Raw genomic sequence first — 17512 nt, forward strand, 5'->3', positions numbered from 1 at the left:
TCATATCGGTTCTTGGTGCTCTTTAGATATAGGGCGTCGGCATGGTAGGAAGTGTTAAATTGTCTCTTTCACTTGACCGATAGACGCCATAGAATGCATTCTTTTTGGTCGTCCATCGATTACCAGGTGCTGCCATTGCTCTTGACTGCAGTCAGACATCCGTTTAATATTCTACATGCCAAATACTGGCCGGCCAGGAACCGGTCACGCCATCTCCTCAACATCGTCCCGCTTCGTCGGCGTCGTGCCGAAGCTCTCTAGGCCCCTTTCCAGCGGCAGATCATTGGCGATCCCTGGAGGGAACGGCCTCAGAGGCGACTGACTTGCCAACTTGGACACATCCCTCACAGCACCGCCGGCACCGTTTACTACAGCCTGATACTTGGCGCCAGCCTCGTTCAGGATTTCCTGCACCTCTTTTTCTCTTGCGAGGATCTCTTCCTTCTCCTTCTTGAGGCCGTCTATCCTAGCCCGCTTCCTTGTGACCTCGTCCTCCAGGCCCTGCACAATCTCGCGCATCCGCTGCAGCACCTCGTTCAGTTTCGGCAGCGGCTTCATGCGCGGGATGGCGTCAGGGCCAACAGCCGCGTCCATACCCAAGTCTTGGTCATACCGCTGCAAGCCGTCCATGCCCGCCCGCCGTTGCGCAGCCTCATACGCGGCTCGCCGCTCGGCCTCGCTGTCATCGCACTCGGCCTCGGATCCGTCCTCGGCCGCCTTGATCAGGTCCGCCATCTCCTGCCGATGGCGCCGCGCCGCTTCGCGCTCCGCCTTCCTGCCTAGGGCGAGCCCGCCGTCCGAAACGAATTCGTCATAGCCTTCTCCAAGGTCCTCATCCTCAGCAATCAGCCGGGATTCCTTCTTCTTCGACGTCCGGGGGAATTGCACTGCCAGCCGAGCGCCGCCTTGCCCGTCCTCATCTTCGGACCCCCCCTCCAGCGAGATGTACTCTGCTTCCTTGGCCAACCGTGCCCGCCGTTCCTTGCGCTCGCGGATCTCAGCCTCGGTGAGGATCTGTGTCGTGGTCGGAGGTTTGGTCCCCCGGGTTGCGACATCCGTCGATTGCACCACTAAGGCGCCTTCGAGCTCGGATGGGTCAAGTTCCATCTCATCCCCGTCATGGATCTGAAGGGAAGATAGATTCTGGGGTGTGTTGGGCGTCGAGCTCTGCAGCTCCTCGAGGTACTCTTTGCTGTATCGTGGTCGCTCCTCGTCGCCACCGAATCGCATGGGAAGGTTGCTAGTCAAGTTCTGCAGGGACGCAGACTTGCGAAGCGCATTGCCCTGGAGCATGCGTTGGCCTAGAGACCGCTTCGGTGTGACTGGTTTGCTGCTGGCTGCTGCGGGATCATCATCGACCGCCGCCCCCTCGCTAGGGCCAAATGACAGTCGCGAAGAGGCAGCGCGCTTTTTCTGCTTAGATGAGCCGGCGCGACCTAGCGTCGGACGTATCACCACGGGCGCGGTAGGGCCATCATCGTCATCGTCATCGTCATCGTGTGATATAGCGGTCGGGGCGCCCCCTGATCCCGTTTGACTGTCGTCTTCATGGTTGATAATGATGCTCTTGCGAAGAGAGGAGGATTTCGCTGGCTTGTTGCGCCCAAATTTTATGCGCCCTTGGGGCGCTGAGTCTGCCAGCAGCGCATCAGCCTTGCTTGCTCTTTGATATGTCCATGATCAGCAACAGAGAGCTACAGAGAGATGCTCGGCCAGCGCTAGGGGGCGACTTACAGTCGTTTGGGTCTTCGCCCCCGCTGTTCAACGACGAGTTCAAATCATCGCCCTCATCATCGAGTGTCTGGATGATGCGGGCTTTCCGCTTGGCGCCAAATGAGCTCATTTCTGAAGAATGCGGCGTGCTCTGTCCGATTTGTGGACGGATTGCGATCTTGAGCTCTCGTTTGGAATGCGGAAGCGAAAGCCTGCAAGGTACGGGGGCCTCTACAGTGAATTAGTTTATCTTATCGGCACCACACGTGACATCATTGGCTGCAAGAAATCCGCCAGCCGCGCGATCACCTCAGTGCTCGCTCGCACCGAGAAACCGTCGCCGTCAATCCCATACTTCAGCAGCTCGGAGCGCAACGCAAAACTTGAATAAGATGGCGCCCGCACAACCAGAGCTTAAGAAGGTGAGTTATTTTACCATCACGTCGAATTCTGTACAGGTTATTACCGATACTCCGACATGCAATGCCTACATCGTTTGCTCTGCGCCCCACGATTCCTCAGCCGGTCCATGCAATACTAACCAACCGTCCTGACGCAGTATCTCGACAAGCGGCTCTTTGTCCAGCTAAACGGGAGCCGCAAAGTTATTGGCGTTCTCCGAGGTTACGATGTGAGGGCTCCATGCCAATGCCGACGAACCGCAGCAGCTAATCACGACCCGCGGAAGGTGTTCCTCAACATTGTGTTAGACGACGCTGTCGAGGAGAAGGACAATGGAGAGAAGGCCAAGCTCGGCATGGTCGTGCGTATGTTCCCACCTCCTTCTTCTACCCTTGCTGACGAACTTCTACAGGTCATCCGCGGTAATTCGGTCGTCATGCTCGAAGCTCTTGAGAGGATTGGCGGCGACGAGCGGGGAGGGCGTTAAGCGGTTTGCGGCACACAATCTTGCATTCGGGAGGGCATGGGTGGAATGGGCATTGGCCAAGCCCATCTGGGTCTTGCCCTTTTTTTTTTTTTTTTTTTTTTTTTTGGGATACCGTGGGAACAGGGTCCGGGGGATTCATGGCGTTCAACCGCAGCGAGAAGCAAATAGGTTGAAAGACTCAGGGCCAAGCAGGGCAAACTTGTCGGCGCAACGATACCCCAGCATAACCTCACCCTACCGGCCCTCCGCCTGCCACACCTTCTCGTCATAACCGTCCATCATACTACCCCCGTACGCCTGAACCCAGCCCCGGATGCCGCCTATCATCACCTGGGACTCGAGGTCCCCACCGACGTCGTTGACATAATCCTGCATCCATGCAGCGCAGCGAGGACCCCGGCCAAGAGAAGAGGCTATCGTGCGAGGAGAGTCTCTCGTCAGCTACCTGCCTGAGAGGCTTTACTTGGCCGGATGTCCCTTAGCACACAGACTTACCGCAATAGAAGATGATCTTTCTGATACCCGCCTGTTTGCACAGATCGTACAGGATCTTGCGTGTTGGATAGAAGCTGTGGGCCGGCAGGTTCATGGACCCTCGCACAGTACCTCCAGTACAGTCGGTGCGGCGAGCATCCACGAGCAGGAAGTCGCGCGGCTGCTCTCCCACAGCACATTCCCGGTCTCGTAGCAGCTGAAGAACAAGCTCGGGCTCGACTTGAGCCGCTACTGATCTAGGCTCTGGGAAGTCTGACCACCATGGAGTGCCGTCTTCCCGCCTGGCCATCTTGCGGCAATGCTCGTGTACGTGTGCGTGTGCGTGCCCGTGGGAGTGAACTGCCATTGTTTCGGTTTCTTTCTGTCCTAGTTGCGTATGTTTACGGGAGGGAAACTGCGTGTTCCGAGAATTTTCGACAAGTCCCGTCGAACTGGTTTTGAAAAATTCAGAGTTATGTTGATACAAGCAGCTAACGTTGAGGCGCGCTGTGCTTCGATTTGATCATCGCGTGCACGACATATCGACCAGAAATCCCCTTCATATGGCTTTATATTGCCGCCGGGGAGCCTCATGCCGAACCCAATTACGATCCTAATTGGAGGTTTACCCGTATCTCGGTTTGCGGTGCCTTTATCCAGCGGTTAAGCACTTATATCCGTGTACCACCAGTACTCAGCATAATATCCTAAGACACGGATACCAACAGAGCAAGGCGGTTGGAGCTCCTCACCGGACACGCCGGTGAGCCGCTTGCCCGGTCTAGGTGTAGGTACGGAATCATGTTCTCGCCCCCTGACGCTTGGATCCAGACAAGTCGAGTAACTCTTGATGCCTGCTCTACTGCCGGCCCCCCTCATGCCACTCGGCGATTCTCAAACCGTGTTTAGTTATTGTTCACACTATCTTGTGTTTTAGACAGGAGCAGTTTCCGATCGGGTCTGGCCCGTTGCATTGGCGCAAGAATAGGTACGGACCTAGACCCAACAACAAACAGCTGCCTTGCTTTGGCAACGAAAATGACCACCAGAGGGACAGCCGTCTAGCAGCGCTAGTCCTCGTAGTCCTCGTAGTCCTCATAGGCCTCCTCATAGGCTTCTTCGTATTCCTCCTGCGCCTCCTCAAGTTCTTCCTCCTCACTGCTGCTAGCATCCGAGTCGGCAGCGTCGGAGAGCGCTTCCTCATAGTCATCACGGGCCTCCCGGAGCGATTCAAGATCGCTACTATCAACCTCCTCACCCTCTTGGTTGTAAGGAGGGAGCACGCTCGTGGCAGGTTCCGGAGGCGGGTCGCTTGAGTAGTAGGTTGTTTCGTAGACAATGGTCGTATTGGAGACGGGTGCGGGTGTATACGCCGCAGGAGCAGGATCATATGAGGTGCTGTGGCCGCCGTGCTCGCCATCTGAACTTGAACTATCCTCAGCTAGGGTAGGGTAGAGAATTAGCACCGGATAACCAACCTAGTTATGGAAACACAGGGAGATACTCACTCATTTCATGTGCGATTACAGCGCCAGCGACAGCTCCGACAGCCAAGCCACCGGCGGCGCCCAGCAGCATGCCACTGTTGCTCTTCTTCTCATTGTCGGCGTCACCGGAGTAGGGGCCACTATGGCTATCGTGGCCCGAGTAGTGACCACCATACCCAGGTTGGTAACGGTCATTGCCCGGGTATTGTCCAACATACCCAGAATTCTGGCATTTGTGCCCCGGATAATGCCCGTCATACCCAGCAGGAAGGTATGGTGCTCCGTGTCCAAGAGAGGCATCCTCTCCGGAATGGGCTGCAGGGTTGTAACCTGGAGCCTCCCACTGCGAACGGCCAGTGGCCTCCTCAACGTCTGAAGTGATCTTGTTAGTCAATCACGGTGCGAATTGACATTAGGGCTTGGAAACACGTACAGTACCAGCGCTGGTAGTGGTCATCCCACCGCGGTGTCCAACCGGCCGGGATTGGCGGCTTGTCGGCGGGCGGCGTATAGGGAGGCGGCGGGCGGGGGCCAGGTTCGGGAGGGCAAGCGTAGGGAGTTTGTTGCGGCGGCGGCGGCGGGGACAAAACATCAGGTTGACGTTCCTGCGGCGGATAGCAGCCCTGAGACGGTGGGGGGTGATACTGCCCAGGATACGGTTGGGGCCTGGGCTGGGCGTATCCCTGAGACTGCTGAGGCGGTGCATAATGGCCTGGGTCAAGAGCGGTCAGCTGCTGGTCCCAGGGAGAGCGAGCTGAATAACCAAGAAACTCGCCTTGACGCGTCGAACTGCTTGAATGCGCCTCATCCTTGCGATCCTTGTCGGACCCGAGACCCAAGCGGCTCAGGTCTTCGCCAAGGTTATCCGCCAACTTTTTGAAAAATGACATGGCAATGCTGTGTTTGTTGCAGACCGCACAGAAGTTTTGGGTAGGTGATGTCTTGTCAGTGAGACATCGTATTTATCTTGACGCTCACGGCTCAAAGAAGTTGCATACGGGGCCCAGGTTGCTCCCTCCCGCGGCCCGTGGAATCCTCAGTTCCTTTAACTCCACCAGATACATTACTCGTCAGGGCTGCCCTGACTGACACGGCGAGCGGGGTCGAGATAACAGTGTTTGGGAGGCCTGACGAGTCATCGACTCATCGAATGCTCACCACCGACCACGCGCTAAGCTTGAGCGTCTTGGTCATGCAGCTAACGAGATGAAACGACCCTGAATGCCTGTGACTGAGCGCCTTGGCAGCGCATACCGCGCCTTCGGACCAGTCCAAGTGGGGGTTCCCGCTCAGCAGCTGTTCCATTTTCATCTCCGTTCCATTTCCACCCGCCATCGCCCAGACACCAACCAAGCGGCGCATGGGTTGTGCATTGTGGATTGAGGCAGCCGGTTACCAAAACCACAGCGGCGAATACCAACACTCCACTCCTTTGTCGAAGAGAACTTGAAGCACTTCCACACTTGCGTCTTGCTTGCTTTCCACCCCCAATTTGCAAGTTACCTTAGCATTGCCCACCTCCCCCCTCCAATCATTACCTAGGTATCTGGGCGTGCTCAAAATGTCGTACGGATATTCTGGGCAAGGTTACGGACCCGGCTCCGGTCATCACCAGCCCGCTCCGCAATACGGCGGTTATGAGCAGCATCCGCCGCCACCGCCGCCAAACCAAGGGTACGGACAATACCCCCCTCCACAGCAAGGGTACGACCAGCCTTATCACCCTCCGCAGCAGCGGCAGTACCAACGGCCGCCGGGGCCCCCTCCGTCGGGGTACGACGCCTACGGATACCCCATCGCCCATGGACCCGGATACGGTGGTTCCGGCACGTCGCGGCCCGCCCCGCCCCCGCCTTCGGGAACGCAGCAGTTCGGCCACGGGGCACCCCAAGGCTATACCTTTCAGTACTCCAACTGCACGGGCAAGAGACGCGCTCTGCTGATTGGCATCAACTACTTTGGCCAGAATGGAGAGCTGCGCGGGTGCATCAACGACACTAAGAACGTCTCGGCCTTCCTAATGGAGAACTATGGCTATAAGCGCGAGGATATGGTCATCCTGACGGACGACCAGCAGGACCCCATCATGCAGCCAACCAAGCAAAACATCATCCGCGCCATGCAATGGCTCGTCGCCGGCGCACAGCCAAATGATGCCCTCTTCTTGCACTTTTCTGGTAGGCTAGAGTAGGACTCGCTAGCAGGTTCGAACTGACTGGTATGATGCAGGCCATGGCGGACAGACCGCAGATACCAGCGGCGACGAGGAGGACGGCTACGACGAGGTCATCTACCCTGTCGATTATAAGACGGCGGGTCACATCGTCGACGATGAAATCCACCACCATGTGGTCAAGCCGCTGCAGGCCGGTGTGCGTCTGACGGCCATCTTTGACAGCTGCCACTCCGGCTCCGTCCTGGACCTGCCCTACATCTACAGCACCAAGGGTGTCCTCAAGGAGCCCAACCTTGCCAAGGAGGCAGGGCAGGGTCTGCTCGAGGCTGTCGGCCACTACACCCGCGGCGATATCGGAGCTGTTGCAAACACCGTGTTTGGCTTCGCCAAGACGGCGCTCAGGGGGAATGATGCATATGAGCACAGCAAGCGGACCAAGACGTCACCCGCCGACGTGATCATGTGGAGCGGCAGCAAGGATGATCAGACTTCGTGCGTCACGCTGTTCCCCGCCGTGAAACTGAACAGGTTGGCTAATGGTGACGGTAAACAGCGCCGACGCTACCATCGCGTCCCAAGCCACGGGCGCCATGTCGTGGGCCTTTATCTCTGCGCTCAAACAGAACCCGCAGCAGAGCTATGTCCAGCTGCTCAATAGCATCCGCGACGTCCTTCAAACCAAGTACACGCAGAAGCCGCAGCTGTCGTGCAGCCATCCCCTCGGTGGGTTCCACTCTGCCAGGCCCGAGTTATAAGAGTTAGAGTGCTGACATTGCTCATTTCGCTTGCGCTAGATACCGATTTACTCTTCGTGATGTGAGGTTATGTTTCCGCGATCATGGACATGGGTCTAGGGGCCTGCTGGTTTTGGGTTTGGTGATGTGCAGATCCTCCGAAGGCCCCCCTGTGACGATGAAACGAGGAGAGTGCAATACGACCTCGACAATCTCGTTGCATTCATACGGTCATCGGATTATTCGATGCGGCTCCTCATACCATGCACATCCCCCCAGGAAACCAGGCAAGTTGCTAGTCCTAGCATTGCAGTCTCACTACAAAGAAAAGTGGGAGGTCAGTATTACCACTAGTTTTTTAGTATACATCAGTTTGGGTATAGTGGGTATAGCAATAGAACTCCAGAACCGAAATCGCCAGGCATCATGCTGTTCCTCCTCGTCCGTCCGTCCAGCTGGCAAGATTCGACGAGGCATACCTGTGCACATGAACGTCTTGCCCATAATTCTTCCGCTTCGAGTCCTCTCTCATCGCTGTCCAATTGCCCATTGGGAGTCCTCCTCGTTGCGCAGAACCTGATCCTTAAAGAAATGGAAGAGAGATCGAAACGAAGAAACGCGTGACCCGACCACACATGACCACTTGCCAACCCCGGCCATCAACCTGACATATCCGGGGGCAGGGGGCGTAAAATAGTGTCTCGAGATTAGTTGATTACGTCTTTCAAAAACCCAAACGCCCTCCAGATTGACCGCTTCGACCTTGCCGTGACCGAGGTCCCTGCCGTGCTTTTTGTCCTTGCCGTGGACTTCGCCGCAGCTGTTCCAGCCACGCTCTCCAAGCTGCGTCGCTCCCGTACATACTTGGGCCACGTGTTTGTTAGCACCAGATACTTGATGCTCGCTTGCGCCGCGTCAAACACGGACGCGTCGAAAGCTGCCGGGACGTCGCCGTGGTAGTCCAGGTCTGATGAGGTCGGTGGGGTGAGGAGGACGTCTTCGACCGGGAGTGTTGTGGGGGTTGCTGGTGACTTGGGGGTGCTGGCGCCGTCGAGGATGCGGAGTTCTGAGTCGCGAGACGGGGGCACCGGCGGCGGCGGCGGCGGCGGTTGTTCGACAAACGGCGTGGCGGCGTCGGCGGCCCCGCGGGTTGAGGTGCCGATGCCGACTGTGCTGCGTGCGGCGCGCTCGAATATGCCCTGCAGCTTGCGCAGGTCGTGCCAGGCGATGTTGATGGGGAATTCGGCATCGCGGGGACTGATAAACTCGGCGTAGATGCGCAGCGCCCGGGTGAACTGCTGCCGGGCCACATCGGGGTTGCAGTCGAATCGGTTGCGGATGAATGGGGGAGGCAGCGCCGCCTTCCACTCGGCAACGGCGGTCAGAAAGGCGATGTTCTCGCCGGAAAAGTCGCGGCGCGCCGAGAATTGGCGGAGAGGTTCTGGGTTCTTGTCTAGGACGTGTTCCAGAGCGGCCATGGTAAGCACGCTCTCATCAGTCATGTTGCTAAGGTTAATCTGACCACCGTTGGCCTCCAAATCAGGTAGCTTCTTCCACCCCTCGAAACCCACGGCTTCGCCGACTTTCGTCGATGTCGAGCTCAGGGACGGTGCGGTGGTATTGTCGGTTGCAGTCTCAGAGCCGTTCCCCAACCTCTTTTTGGATTCCCAGTTGGCAATACATTCAAGCGTTTCTTGGCGGAGATTCTGATGCTTCCGGACCTGCCAGCAAGGGACGAAGATGGTGAAAATCTCAATGACGAAGATGGAGACGGCGATCCTACCGGAGAGGTCAGTTTTGGCTGGAAGTGAGCGCGTGGGCAGGGGAGACGGAACCATTGAGGGGGTACAAAATAGGCATTCACGGGTGCCATTTCAGGAACATAGAGCGCAATAAGCCACATAGGGGCTGCAGGAAGTCTGGTGGAATCCTGTCAATCACCGGTCCAGAGGGAGGTATGGAAAGTGGTGGAGCAGCGGCCGTACCCAGCAACACAGCATGCGATGGTCTGGAGTTGCCACCCGTGGGTGTCGTGAATTCCACGAGACTGCCATAGAATGACTGGCGCAACGACCCAGGCCCACAAGAACTGCCAGAAAAGTGAGGGCCACCTGGTTGCTAGTGTGTCAGTTTGTCTTCCCATCAGCCTTGGAGGCAAGAGGCAACGTACCATTCCCACCCCCTGCCCTGCTGCATGGCAATCTCCATAGGCGTGCTGCCCGACACCTCAGTGCCGGGGATGCCGAACTCGGGATGGAATTTGCGTGAGATCAAGTAGATGATAATAACTACCAGGAACTTTTACACTGTTAGACATGAATCGCAGAGAAGAGGGGTTCCGAAACTGCTGACCTGGATGAGCATGCCCAACGTGACAAACATGAACATGCGCTTGGAGTAATCCATCCTACGTAGACGCTCGAGCCAGCTAGCGTTCCGCGGGAGTCTCTTCTCGTCGTACCGCGTACTCATCTGGCTCGGCGGGCGAGCGAACCGGCTCTGTGCTTTGGCGACATGGAGAAATTGGCTGTTGCCAGCCTGAAACAGGGCGATGCCGAAGGGATACCAAATACTCATGATCCAAAACTCGGCGACCGGGGGAGCGAGTGGTCCGACTGAATAACCAAGCTGGACAGTGATCCAGTAGAGATGAAGGAGAATGATACCGGCGAATGTTAACGAAAGACCGCGTATTCTTAATGTCGGCGTGTCGCGCTTCTTGTAAAGGAATGTCATGCCGGAAACCAGCAATAGGGTCCAGACGGCTCCCAAGGTAATCCACCAGATGCCGACGCCATCCAGCCTCGCCTCGGGCTTCATGTGCGGCGTGGTCCCAAACTCGGACCCCACCGTGGCCGGCTTCCCGGACTCGCGTGGCAGGATCATGGTCCAGAAGGCTTTTCAGGCCGATACAAGAGATGGCGAGCTACTGGACGGATCCCTTGCTGAAAAGAGCGAGCGCGGGGAGCGGGAATGCAAACGAGGGTCGGGCCAGCTTTTGAGCCTGGGGGCACAAAAAAACAACAAGCGGAACAGAGACGTAAAAGAGCGGGTGAGCCTCGAGCTTCGATTCGATTTAATTAACCCGCGCCGGACGGGAATACCCCAGAGACAGCAAGGGCCGGTTCCATGGCAGCCGAGCACTGTGTCATCTGCACTCACGATCCGTGAGTGCTCAGACATGCTGCAGGCCTGTCGATCCGCAGAGCGATGTCGCGCACCTGTTCGCACTTCGTGGGCCGGTCTTTTCACTACCCACGCTTTTCCCAGATTTGGCTCCTCGAAAGGGAAAAGCGCTCTAGCCAATGATGTTTCCGGCGTGGCCGCTTCGGACCTGCTGTGGCTTTCGCGCTTTGACTGGGTGGGTGTGCAGGGAGATCAACGGGCCGAAAGTCTGGGGTCAATTCTGGTCGACCCAAACTGGAGATGCTTGGTTCTCCCGTACCCATTGACGAGGACGGATAACTAAGGGCGGAAGGCCTGAATCTCATGCATATGCTGGGATTCGTCAGCTCGAAGCATGCCCCGATGTTCGTCGGAGGACCTTGACGTCGCGGGTGCGAGCGGAGAGATAATTCAGCAGATTTGAATGCCTTGCACAGCTAGGGCAAGCGGTCTCAATGCGCACTAGGTGGCTCATGTACTAGTTTGTCTTGCTTCATTTCTTGGACTTCGGACGTAATAAATCACGGATACTCTGATTATGCCATCGCTGCTTTGCTCCACGCTACCTTCATACACTACGTTACAGGTAAAAACTTGAAAGAGCTGCAACAGCGGTTTGCCGTCGCCAAGGGCGAGCCAATAAGCTCCACCCCCCCTTGTCCGGTCGTTGCTCAAGCAGATCAGCTGCAGCCTGTGTCGATCCCCATATTGCATCCTTGGCCATGGGTGCTGACGGGGGGCCACCATCCGGAAAGCCGGGCTGGGCTGGGCATTGGGCGCCGCAACCAAACGCAGACGGGGGTTGAACGAGGTGAGGTACAGTACACTTAGATTGCCCGGTCAGAGTGGCATTAACTCAGCCAAGGAGCTTCCAGACCCGATTGTGAAGGGCAACTTAAATAGTGTTCAAAATGCGGATGACGTTGAAATCCCACTTAAGCGACAGCAAATCTGTGGGGAAAGAGGGAGAGCAGCAAGGCGGTCATTGACATCCGTGGCAGAATACACATACGCCGTCCAATAAAACGAATCCCGGCGAGGCGAGAGGTGGCTGTTTGTGGCGCCTACACATTTTCTCCCGAGCTCTACGTGCAACAGGGGGCGCTTGCCGCGCTAGAATCCATTACCCTGGATGCAGGTATGGGGATCCCGGCATATGAGCGATTTTGACGGGGGGAGTTCGCTCATCGAGATTCGGATCTGGATTGCTAATTTCCACTTGGCTGCTGAACGCATAGAACCAGGGTCAGTCAACCACAGCGATCAGTCGGCGAAACCGGCCTGTACCCGCTGGCAACCAGGTTTCAGCTGCGATGTTTTTGTTTGCTCATCCGTTTCGCGTAGCGCCTCTTGCTTTTTCTCTCACCCCTCTTGTTTCCTCCTTAGTTCCCAAATGTGCCACTGACGTAAAGCAGGCCGCAATGTCTCGGCAGATGTTGCACGTGGCCGAAGGGAGCCAGGACAATATTGGAACCCGATTGTTGTATCCTAACTGGGAATCGATTGGCCTTTTTGATCCTGCAAGCCATCGCGATAAGCACAACTGTAAATGTGTGGGCGGGATGGATTCGACTCATGTAGATACATCGCAAGATCTCGCTGCTAGTCCACCGTCCAGTGATACCAAGCAAGGACGGATACCGGATGTCTCAGTAGGACAAACGCGATTGTCGTACACGAGGTTTGGTATCCAATGTTCTATCGATTTTTGAATGAGTAAAAAACCGAATGTTCCCAATTTCAGCCAACACGGGCAACTTGTGAAGATTACTATCGGAGCACACTGTCTAGTCACAGCATAGTATACTTTCAAGTTACGTGCAAAAGATTTGACTTCGAATCATCAATACGCAGCTCTTGGTCACTAGCCCGCAAGTGCACGTCGGCTTGTAATCATAAGGGGATCTAATCATCCCAGTTTCAGCGATCCTATCCAAGGCCAAGGCACGAAGGATGAGCAGGCCAGGGTCCCTTAACTGTGACCTCACAAGTGGCGTGGGTTCGAATTTTCACCCTCGCCATTAACTTTAGTGTCGTTACCGTCCCAATGGCCTCGATAGCGGCTATGGTTTCTTCGTTGAGACCATCTCCTAGACAACTTAGAAAGGGCCATCTGTCAAGGTCAATGCAAACAAGTTTCTAATATTCTGACGTCCAGATTCAATATGTTATGCTTGCTGAAAGTTGAGGTTTGGTAGTAAACAACTCAACGAATGATTGACACTTGGGCGGAACCCCGGGCAGAGGGACTGCTAGTTATCAAACGCAAAAAACTTAAGTGCATCCGGCAGGCAGGTAGGTATGTACACTAGATGCGCTGCTTTCAAGCCGGACCTAATAGAGTGCTGGATTTCCAGGATCACTTGATTCGTGATTGTGCGGCACGAGGGTAATATCAGCTATGGTCCAGATTGGAACCGGGCATCCGGAGCTTGAACGTGTCTCGAGATATAGCTGCAACCCCTTGATCTTTCAATGGTGGTAGTTGGCCGTACGGCTAAACCCGTAGTGGCCCATCCCGCTCAAGTTTATTATTGGCCGATTTCAACGTTGTATTCAACCAATGTCACAATGATCTTTTAAGATCCGACATAAGGCTACGAACGATCGGCCTCCTAGCCCTATCCCCGTTTTCTCTCAGATCGAGACCCAATGACCAGTGACTCGGTTCCAGGTTGACATAAAAAGAGTCTAGGATGCCAGACATCGTACGAAGCAGCGGTAGGATCGAAACGAGTTTGAAGAGTATTATTATATCTGGTTGTTCCTAATAATGTAGTCCGGCAATTGAACGCCGATCCAATATGGTTAATAACGACGGCGTCAGGACCCAATCAAGCTACCCCACACGATCCAAACGTTCACCACCGATGCCTAAGCGGTTCCGGGTGACGGGATGCCAATTTTCGGAGGATATTCTGACGGATATATCCCTGTGCCCCACGGGGTAGGTGGACCCCGGGTTCTTGGCCCTGGTATATCGTGTACAGCCCTCCCAGTGTTAGCTACGGGAAGGCGACTCCAGATCAGTAAGAACTTCAGAAAGAAACACAAGACGCCAAAATGCGGGCCGTTTCATACAGCCTCATCGCGGCTGCCATTGGCAGCACTGCGGCGATACCCCTAGAATCCCGACAGGCGGGCAATGCCACGATCCAGTGCGCCCCGATACCTTCACCTTTCCCGACGTGGCAACAACTCCCTCTGCAGTCATCGTTACCGGACCCATTCCTACCGCTCCGGTACACCACGACGGACAATGCAGGGGGTTCGTCCACCTTTGCCAGCGACGTGATGACGGGTAAGGGTCAGAACAGGGTGCAGACGCCCGAGGAGTGGTACCAATGCCGCCAGCCCGAGATCGTGCAGATGCTGCAGGAATACCAATACGGCTACTACCCGGATCACAGCCAAGAAAAGGTGGAAGCCACCCGTAGCGGCAACACGCTGAACATCGCCGTGACGGCAGGTGGCAAGACGGGCAGGTTCAGGGCCACCATCACGCTGCCCTCGGGCGCCTCGGCCTCAAAGCCGGCGCCAGTGGTGATCAACATTGGTGGGATGCAGAACCAGCCGTACCTGAGCGCGGGTATTGCCATTGCGCAGTTTGACTATACCTCAGTGGCGCCGGATAGTAATTCGAAGAGCGGCGCTTTCTGGAGCATCTACAACGGGCAGGATATTGGTGAGTACACCATTTTGCCTGCGTCCGCAGGCTGCCGAGAAGGCGACTGAGCATGGTGTGTAGGTGTCCTGACGGCTTGGGCCTGGGGCTTCCACCGGACCCTCGATGCGATAAACATGACAGTGCCCGAGATTGACCCTACCAGGGTCGGCGTCACAGGCTGCTCCCGGCTGGGCAAGGCAGCGCTCGCAGCAGGTCTCTTCGACAAACGCATCACGCTGACGATGCCCATGTCCTCGGGTGTCCAGGGCCTGGGCCCCTACCGCTACTACACCATGAGCGGGCAAGGGGAGAACCTCGAGAATAGCAAGTCCGGGGCGGGATGGTGGAGCAACAGCAAGTTGGGCACCTTCGTCAACCACGCCGAGAACCTGCCTTTCGACGCGCACACGATAGCGGCGGCTATTGCCCCTCGCGCTTTGGTTATAGACCAAGGCACTGGGGACCCGTTCGTCAACAGCAAGGGAACCGCGGTGGTCATCTACCCCGCCGCAAAAGTAGTGTACGACTGGCTCGGTGCCGGAGATAAGATCGCCATCAGCGTGCGCGGGGGTGGACACTGCGATATGAGTGGCTTGTAAGTGACCGACCCGGTTTATGGAATGGCGTTTGGGCGTCAGGCTGACAGGATGGGGTGGCAGCACGTCCATTTTGCCCTACGTGCAAAAGATCTTCTTTGGCACTCCGACAACCAAGGACTTCAACAGCCTGGGTTCATACGGATCACCCGTGACGACAGCTTTTCCATGGGCAACTGCGGTTCCCGGGGCCGCATAAGAGGGATAAATACCTGTCCCGTGCATAAGGTACATACCTTAACTAAGGTACCTAAGCACCTCCGTCAGAAGTAAGCAGCACGGAGGAATATTTCGAGACGGATAGTCCGAGGATAGATGCATCCGCTGCAAAAGCCGAGGGGGTATTGAACTCGGCGCCGAGCCAACGGTCGCCAATGAGCATGGAATATGAAACATTTTGTCTGTTGTAATTGAAGTGATGTGATGGTGACTCCTTTTATTTCTTGTTCAGCGTCGGGGAGGGTCCGAGAAACCAGCGCCCAGGGGTTGGAATTCGGGCCATCGACGTCACCGAGGGGTAAGCTAAAATTAGGTGGGCCCAACGCATGCCAGGGCTTTGGTTGCGGCAAGGGTGGGGCCTAGAACCTGGGCTGAAATAATCCCTCCAGCTGTCGGCAAGCCTCGGAAACCCCCAACAAGGCTCGTCGACAACCTCCCACGGGGACGGTTTAGCATTGTTATTCGAACCCAGCGTCACGATGTGCGGCCTCAAAGGCGACATTCTTGGATTCTCGTGAGAATGGAGAAGCTCAACTTGAGGGCGAATGGTCAGTTCAGATTGCACTATTGGAGCTCCAGGGGTCGGCTGTCTCGGAAACCACCCGACTTGTTCTGTGTCTAACAATCTCGCAATGCGTAGGCCCCCTATGGTCCTCGATACCGACCGAATTGCTCCTTGCGGAGCTCTCGAGACGCGATAATACCGATGGCCGGCCAGCTTGCGGCTCCGGAAAGAGAGGGTCGTATGACACAGGACTGCATGTTTTTGCCCTGTTTCTGATTCTTATCCTGAGTACTCTGGGTATGCCGCGCGCCTCGCCTCTGCACTCTGCCAGTATTGACTGAGGAGCGAAACAGCTTGCGGATTCCCCCTCTTCTCCCAACGCCTGACGAAAGGCAGCCGAACGCAACGCAACATCATCTTCCTCTGCCAACACTTTGGAACCGGCGTCTTAATGGCCACGGCCTTTGTACACCTCCTTCCGACCGCCTTCACCTCTCTTACCGATCCATGTCTTCCACACGCGTTCAACAAGGGTTACCGGCCACTCGCAGGGCTCATCGCCATGGTGTCGGCCCTCGTCGTGGTGGCCCTAGAGTCGTACCTTACCACCCGTGGCGCGAGCCATTCGCATTCACATCAGGTCTGGGAGGACGGGGACAGCGGTGATAGCGACAGTGACAGCGTCGGCCATGCACACATTGGGGAGTCGACTGGGCGCCGAGCCCGCCGTGACCGGCCGCCCAGCATTGTTCTTGACGACCTGGAAGCGACGGAAGGTCTGGTCGCGGGTGCTTCTCCCATCCCGGCGTCGACGCCAACGATTCCACCGGCCAGGGAATCCTTACTAAGGAAGCAACGAGGCGAGGCACAAGAAGAGGATGATGGAGAGTCTCTGGACCTCAGCTTCGAGGAGCTGCGCCCGGACGCGGGCCGCCGCTCGTCATTGCAACGCCCAAAGTCGGAACCTAGACTGCCTGAATTCCCGCACATACCCAGCCCTGAAGAGCAGAAAAGGATGCTCCTGCAATGCGTGCTTCTTGAGGCCGGCATTCTGTTCCACAGCGTGTTCATTGGCATGGCGCTGTCTGTGGCGACCGGCCCGACCTTTGCCGTGTTTCTGCTTGCCATCTCATTTCACCGTACGTGTCTACCTGGTTAAGTTAAACGCGAGGACAGTCAAGACTAACAATCTCGTAGAATCCTTCGAGGGTCTCGCACTCGGGACGCGTATCGCCGCGTTGCACTTCCCCAAATCCTCCCCCAGGCCTTGGCTGATGGTTCTCGCCTTTGGAGCCACGACCCCGCTCGGCCAGGCTATCGGCTTGTTCGTGCACAGATTCTACGACCCCATGAGTCAGACCGGCCTTCTCATGGTCGGCTTCATGAACGCTATCTCGAGTGGGCTGTTGTTGTTTGCCGGGCTGGTGCAGCTGCTGGCCGAGGATTTCCTGTCCGAGAAGAGCTACAAGACGCTCAAGGGCCCGAGGAGGGTAAAAGCGTTTCTCGCGGTAGCTGGCGGCGCAGGATTGATGGCAGCTGTTGGAGCGTTCGCATGAGTTTTGCTATATGTTAGGGGCTTAGATACTATGGGCGAGAGTGGCTGCTCCGTGTCGTTTTCGGCTTTGCAGGTAATTAAAGGCGTTATTGCGTGTTACTGGCATATTTGTATATATTACTACTAGCAGTTTAGTGCTGGTTAGAATGTGGCTCATTGAAAGAGGAATTGGTTTCCCATTGTCGTTTAAGTCCATGGTACACCAACTACCTTAGTGTCTCCCGGTTACCGAGTAGTAAAAAATAATATGCAAGCCTTCATGTTCTCGCTGTAGTACTCCTCGCCCGGGACTCAGCCAGCCATTTTCGTCAATTCCATCTACCGGTTTTCCA

The 17512-nt window shown here is 56.1% G+C and overlaps 8 protein-coding genes across 8 annotated transcripts; 4 read left to right on the forward strand and 4 right to left on the reverse strand.

Annotated features, from left to right (window-relative positions):
* Positions 1–204: 204 nt before the first annotated feature.
* On the reverse strand, positions 205–1843 carry MFIFM68171_00052 (Nineteen complex-related protein 2-domain-containing protein; the record flags this gene model as incomplete). The annotated part of the gene is made up of 2 exons (XM_071055474.1): positions 205–1634; positions 1735–1843. 2 exons carry the CDS (start codon positions 1841–1843, stop codon positions 205–207), a joined length of 1539 nt encoding a protein of 512 aa, XP_070911575.1.
* Positions 1844–2105: 262 nt separating this feature from the next.
* Positions 2106–2602, forward strand: SMG1 (Serine/threonine-protein kinase smg1; the record flags this gene model as incomplete). Its single annotated transcript, XM_071055475.1, has 4 exons — positions 2106–2135; positions 2273–2344; positions 2402–2476; positions 2528–2602. 4 exons carry the CDS (start codon positions 2106–2108, stop codon positions 2600–2602), a joined length of 252 nt encoding a protein of 83 aa, XP_070911576.1.
* A 234-nt stretch (positions 2603–2836) lies between these two features.
* MFIFM68171_00054 (Arsenical-resistance protein 2) lies at positions 2837–3443 on the reverse strand (the record flags this gene model as incomplete). Its single annotated transcript, XM_071055476.1, has 2 exons — positions 2837–3015; positions 3098–3443. The coding sequence occupies 2 exons, from the start codon at positions 3441–3443 to the stop codon at positions 2837–2839; spliced, it is 525 nt and encodes a 174-aa protein (XP_070911577.1).
* Positions 3444–4146: 703 nt separating this feature from the next.
* On the reverse strand, positions 4147–5453 carry MFIFM68171_00055 (WW domain-containing protein; the record flags this gene model as incomplete). Its single annotated transcript, XM_071055477.1, has 3 exons — positions 4147–4517; positions 4585–4935; positions 4997–5453. 3 exons carry the CDS (start codon positions 5451–5453, stop codon positions 4147–4149), a joined length of 1179 nt encoding a protein of 392 aa, XP_070911578.1.
* A 671-nt stretch (positions 5454–6124) lies between these two features.
* MCA1_1 (Ca(2+)-dependent cysteine protease) lies at positions 6125–7559 on the forward strand (the record flags this gene model as incomplete). The annotated part of the gene is made up of 4 exons (XM_071055478.1): positions 6125–6740; positions 6793–7231; positions 7293–7462; positions 7534–7559. 4 exons carry the CDS (start codon positions 6125–6127, stop codon positions 7557–7559), a joined length of 1251 nt encoding a protein of 416 aa, XP_070911579.1.
* Positions 7560–8180: 621 nt separating this feature from the next.
* MFIFM68171_00057 (RGS domain-containing protein) lies at positions 8181–10359 on the reverse strand (the record flags this gene model as incomplete). Its single annotated transcript, XM_071055479.1, has 5 exons — positions 8181–9252; positions 9309–9392; positions 9459–9584; positions 9644–9771; positions 9826–10359. The coding sequence occupies 5 exons, from the start codon at positions 10357–10359 to the stop codon at positions 8181–8183; spliced, it is 1944 nt and encodes a 647-aa protein (XP_070911580.1).
* A 3342-nt stretch (positions 10360–13701) lies between these two features.
* On the forward strand, positions 13702–15100 carry MFIFM68171_00058 (Carbohydrate esterase family 15 protein; the record flags this gene model as incomplete). The annotated part of the gene is made up of 3 exons (XM_071055480.1): positions 13702–14323; positions 14387–14900; positions 14965–15100. The coding sequence occupies 3 exons, from the start codon at positions 13702–13704 to the stop codon at positions 15098–15100; spliced, it is 1272 nt and encodes a 423-aa protein (XP_070911581.1).
* Positions 15101–15640: 540 nt separating this feature from the next.
* Positions 15641–17181, forward strand: MFIFM68171_00059 (Zinc/iron permease; the record flags this gene model as incomplete). Its single annotated transcript, XM_071055481.1, has 4 exons — positions 15641–15668; positions 15761–15922; positions 15979–16764; positions 16823–17181. 4 exons carry the CDS (start codon positions 15641–15643, stop codon positions 17179–17181), a joined length of 1335 nt encoding a protein of 444 aa, XP_070911582.1.
* Between the last annotated feature and the right edge of the window lie 331 nt (positions 17182–17512).

Source organism: Madurella fahalii (assembly GCF_045866475.1).
Source record: "Madurella fahalii IFM 68171 DNA, scaffold_1, whole genome shotgun sequence".
In the NCBI taxonomy this organism is placed as follows: Eukaryota; Fungi; Ascomycota; class Sordariomycetes; order Sordariales; genus Madurella; species Madurella fahalii.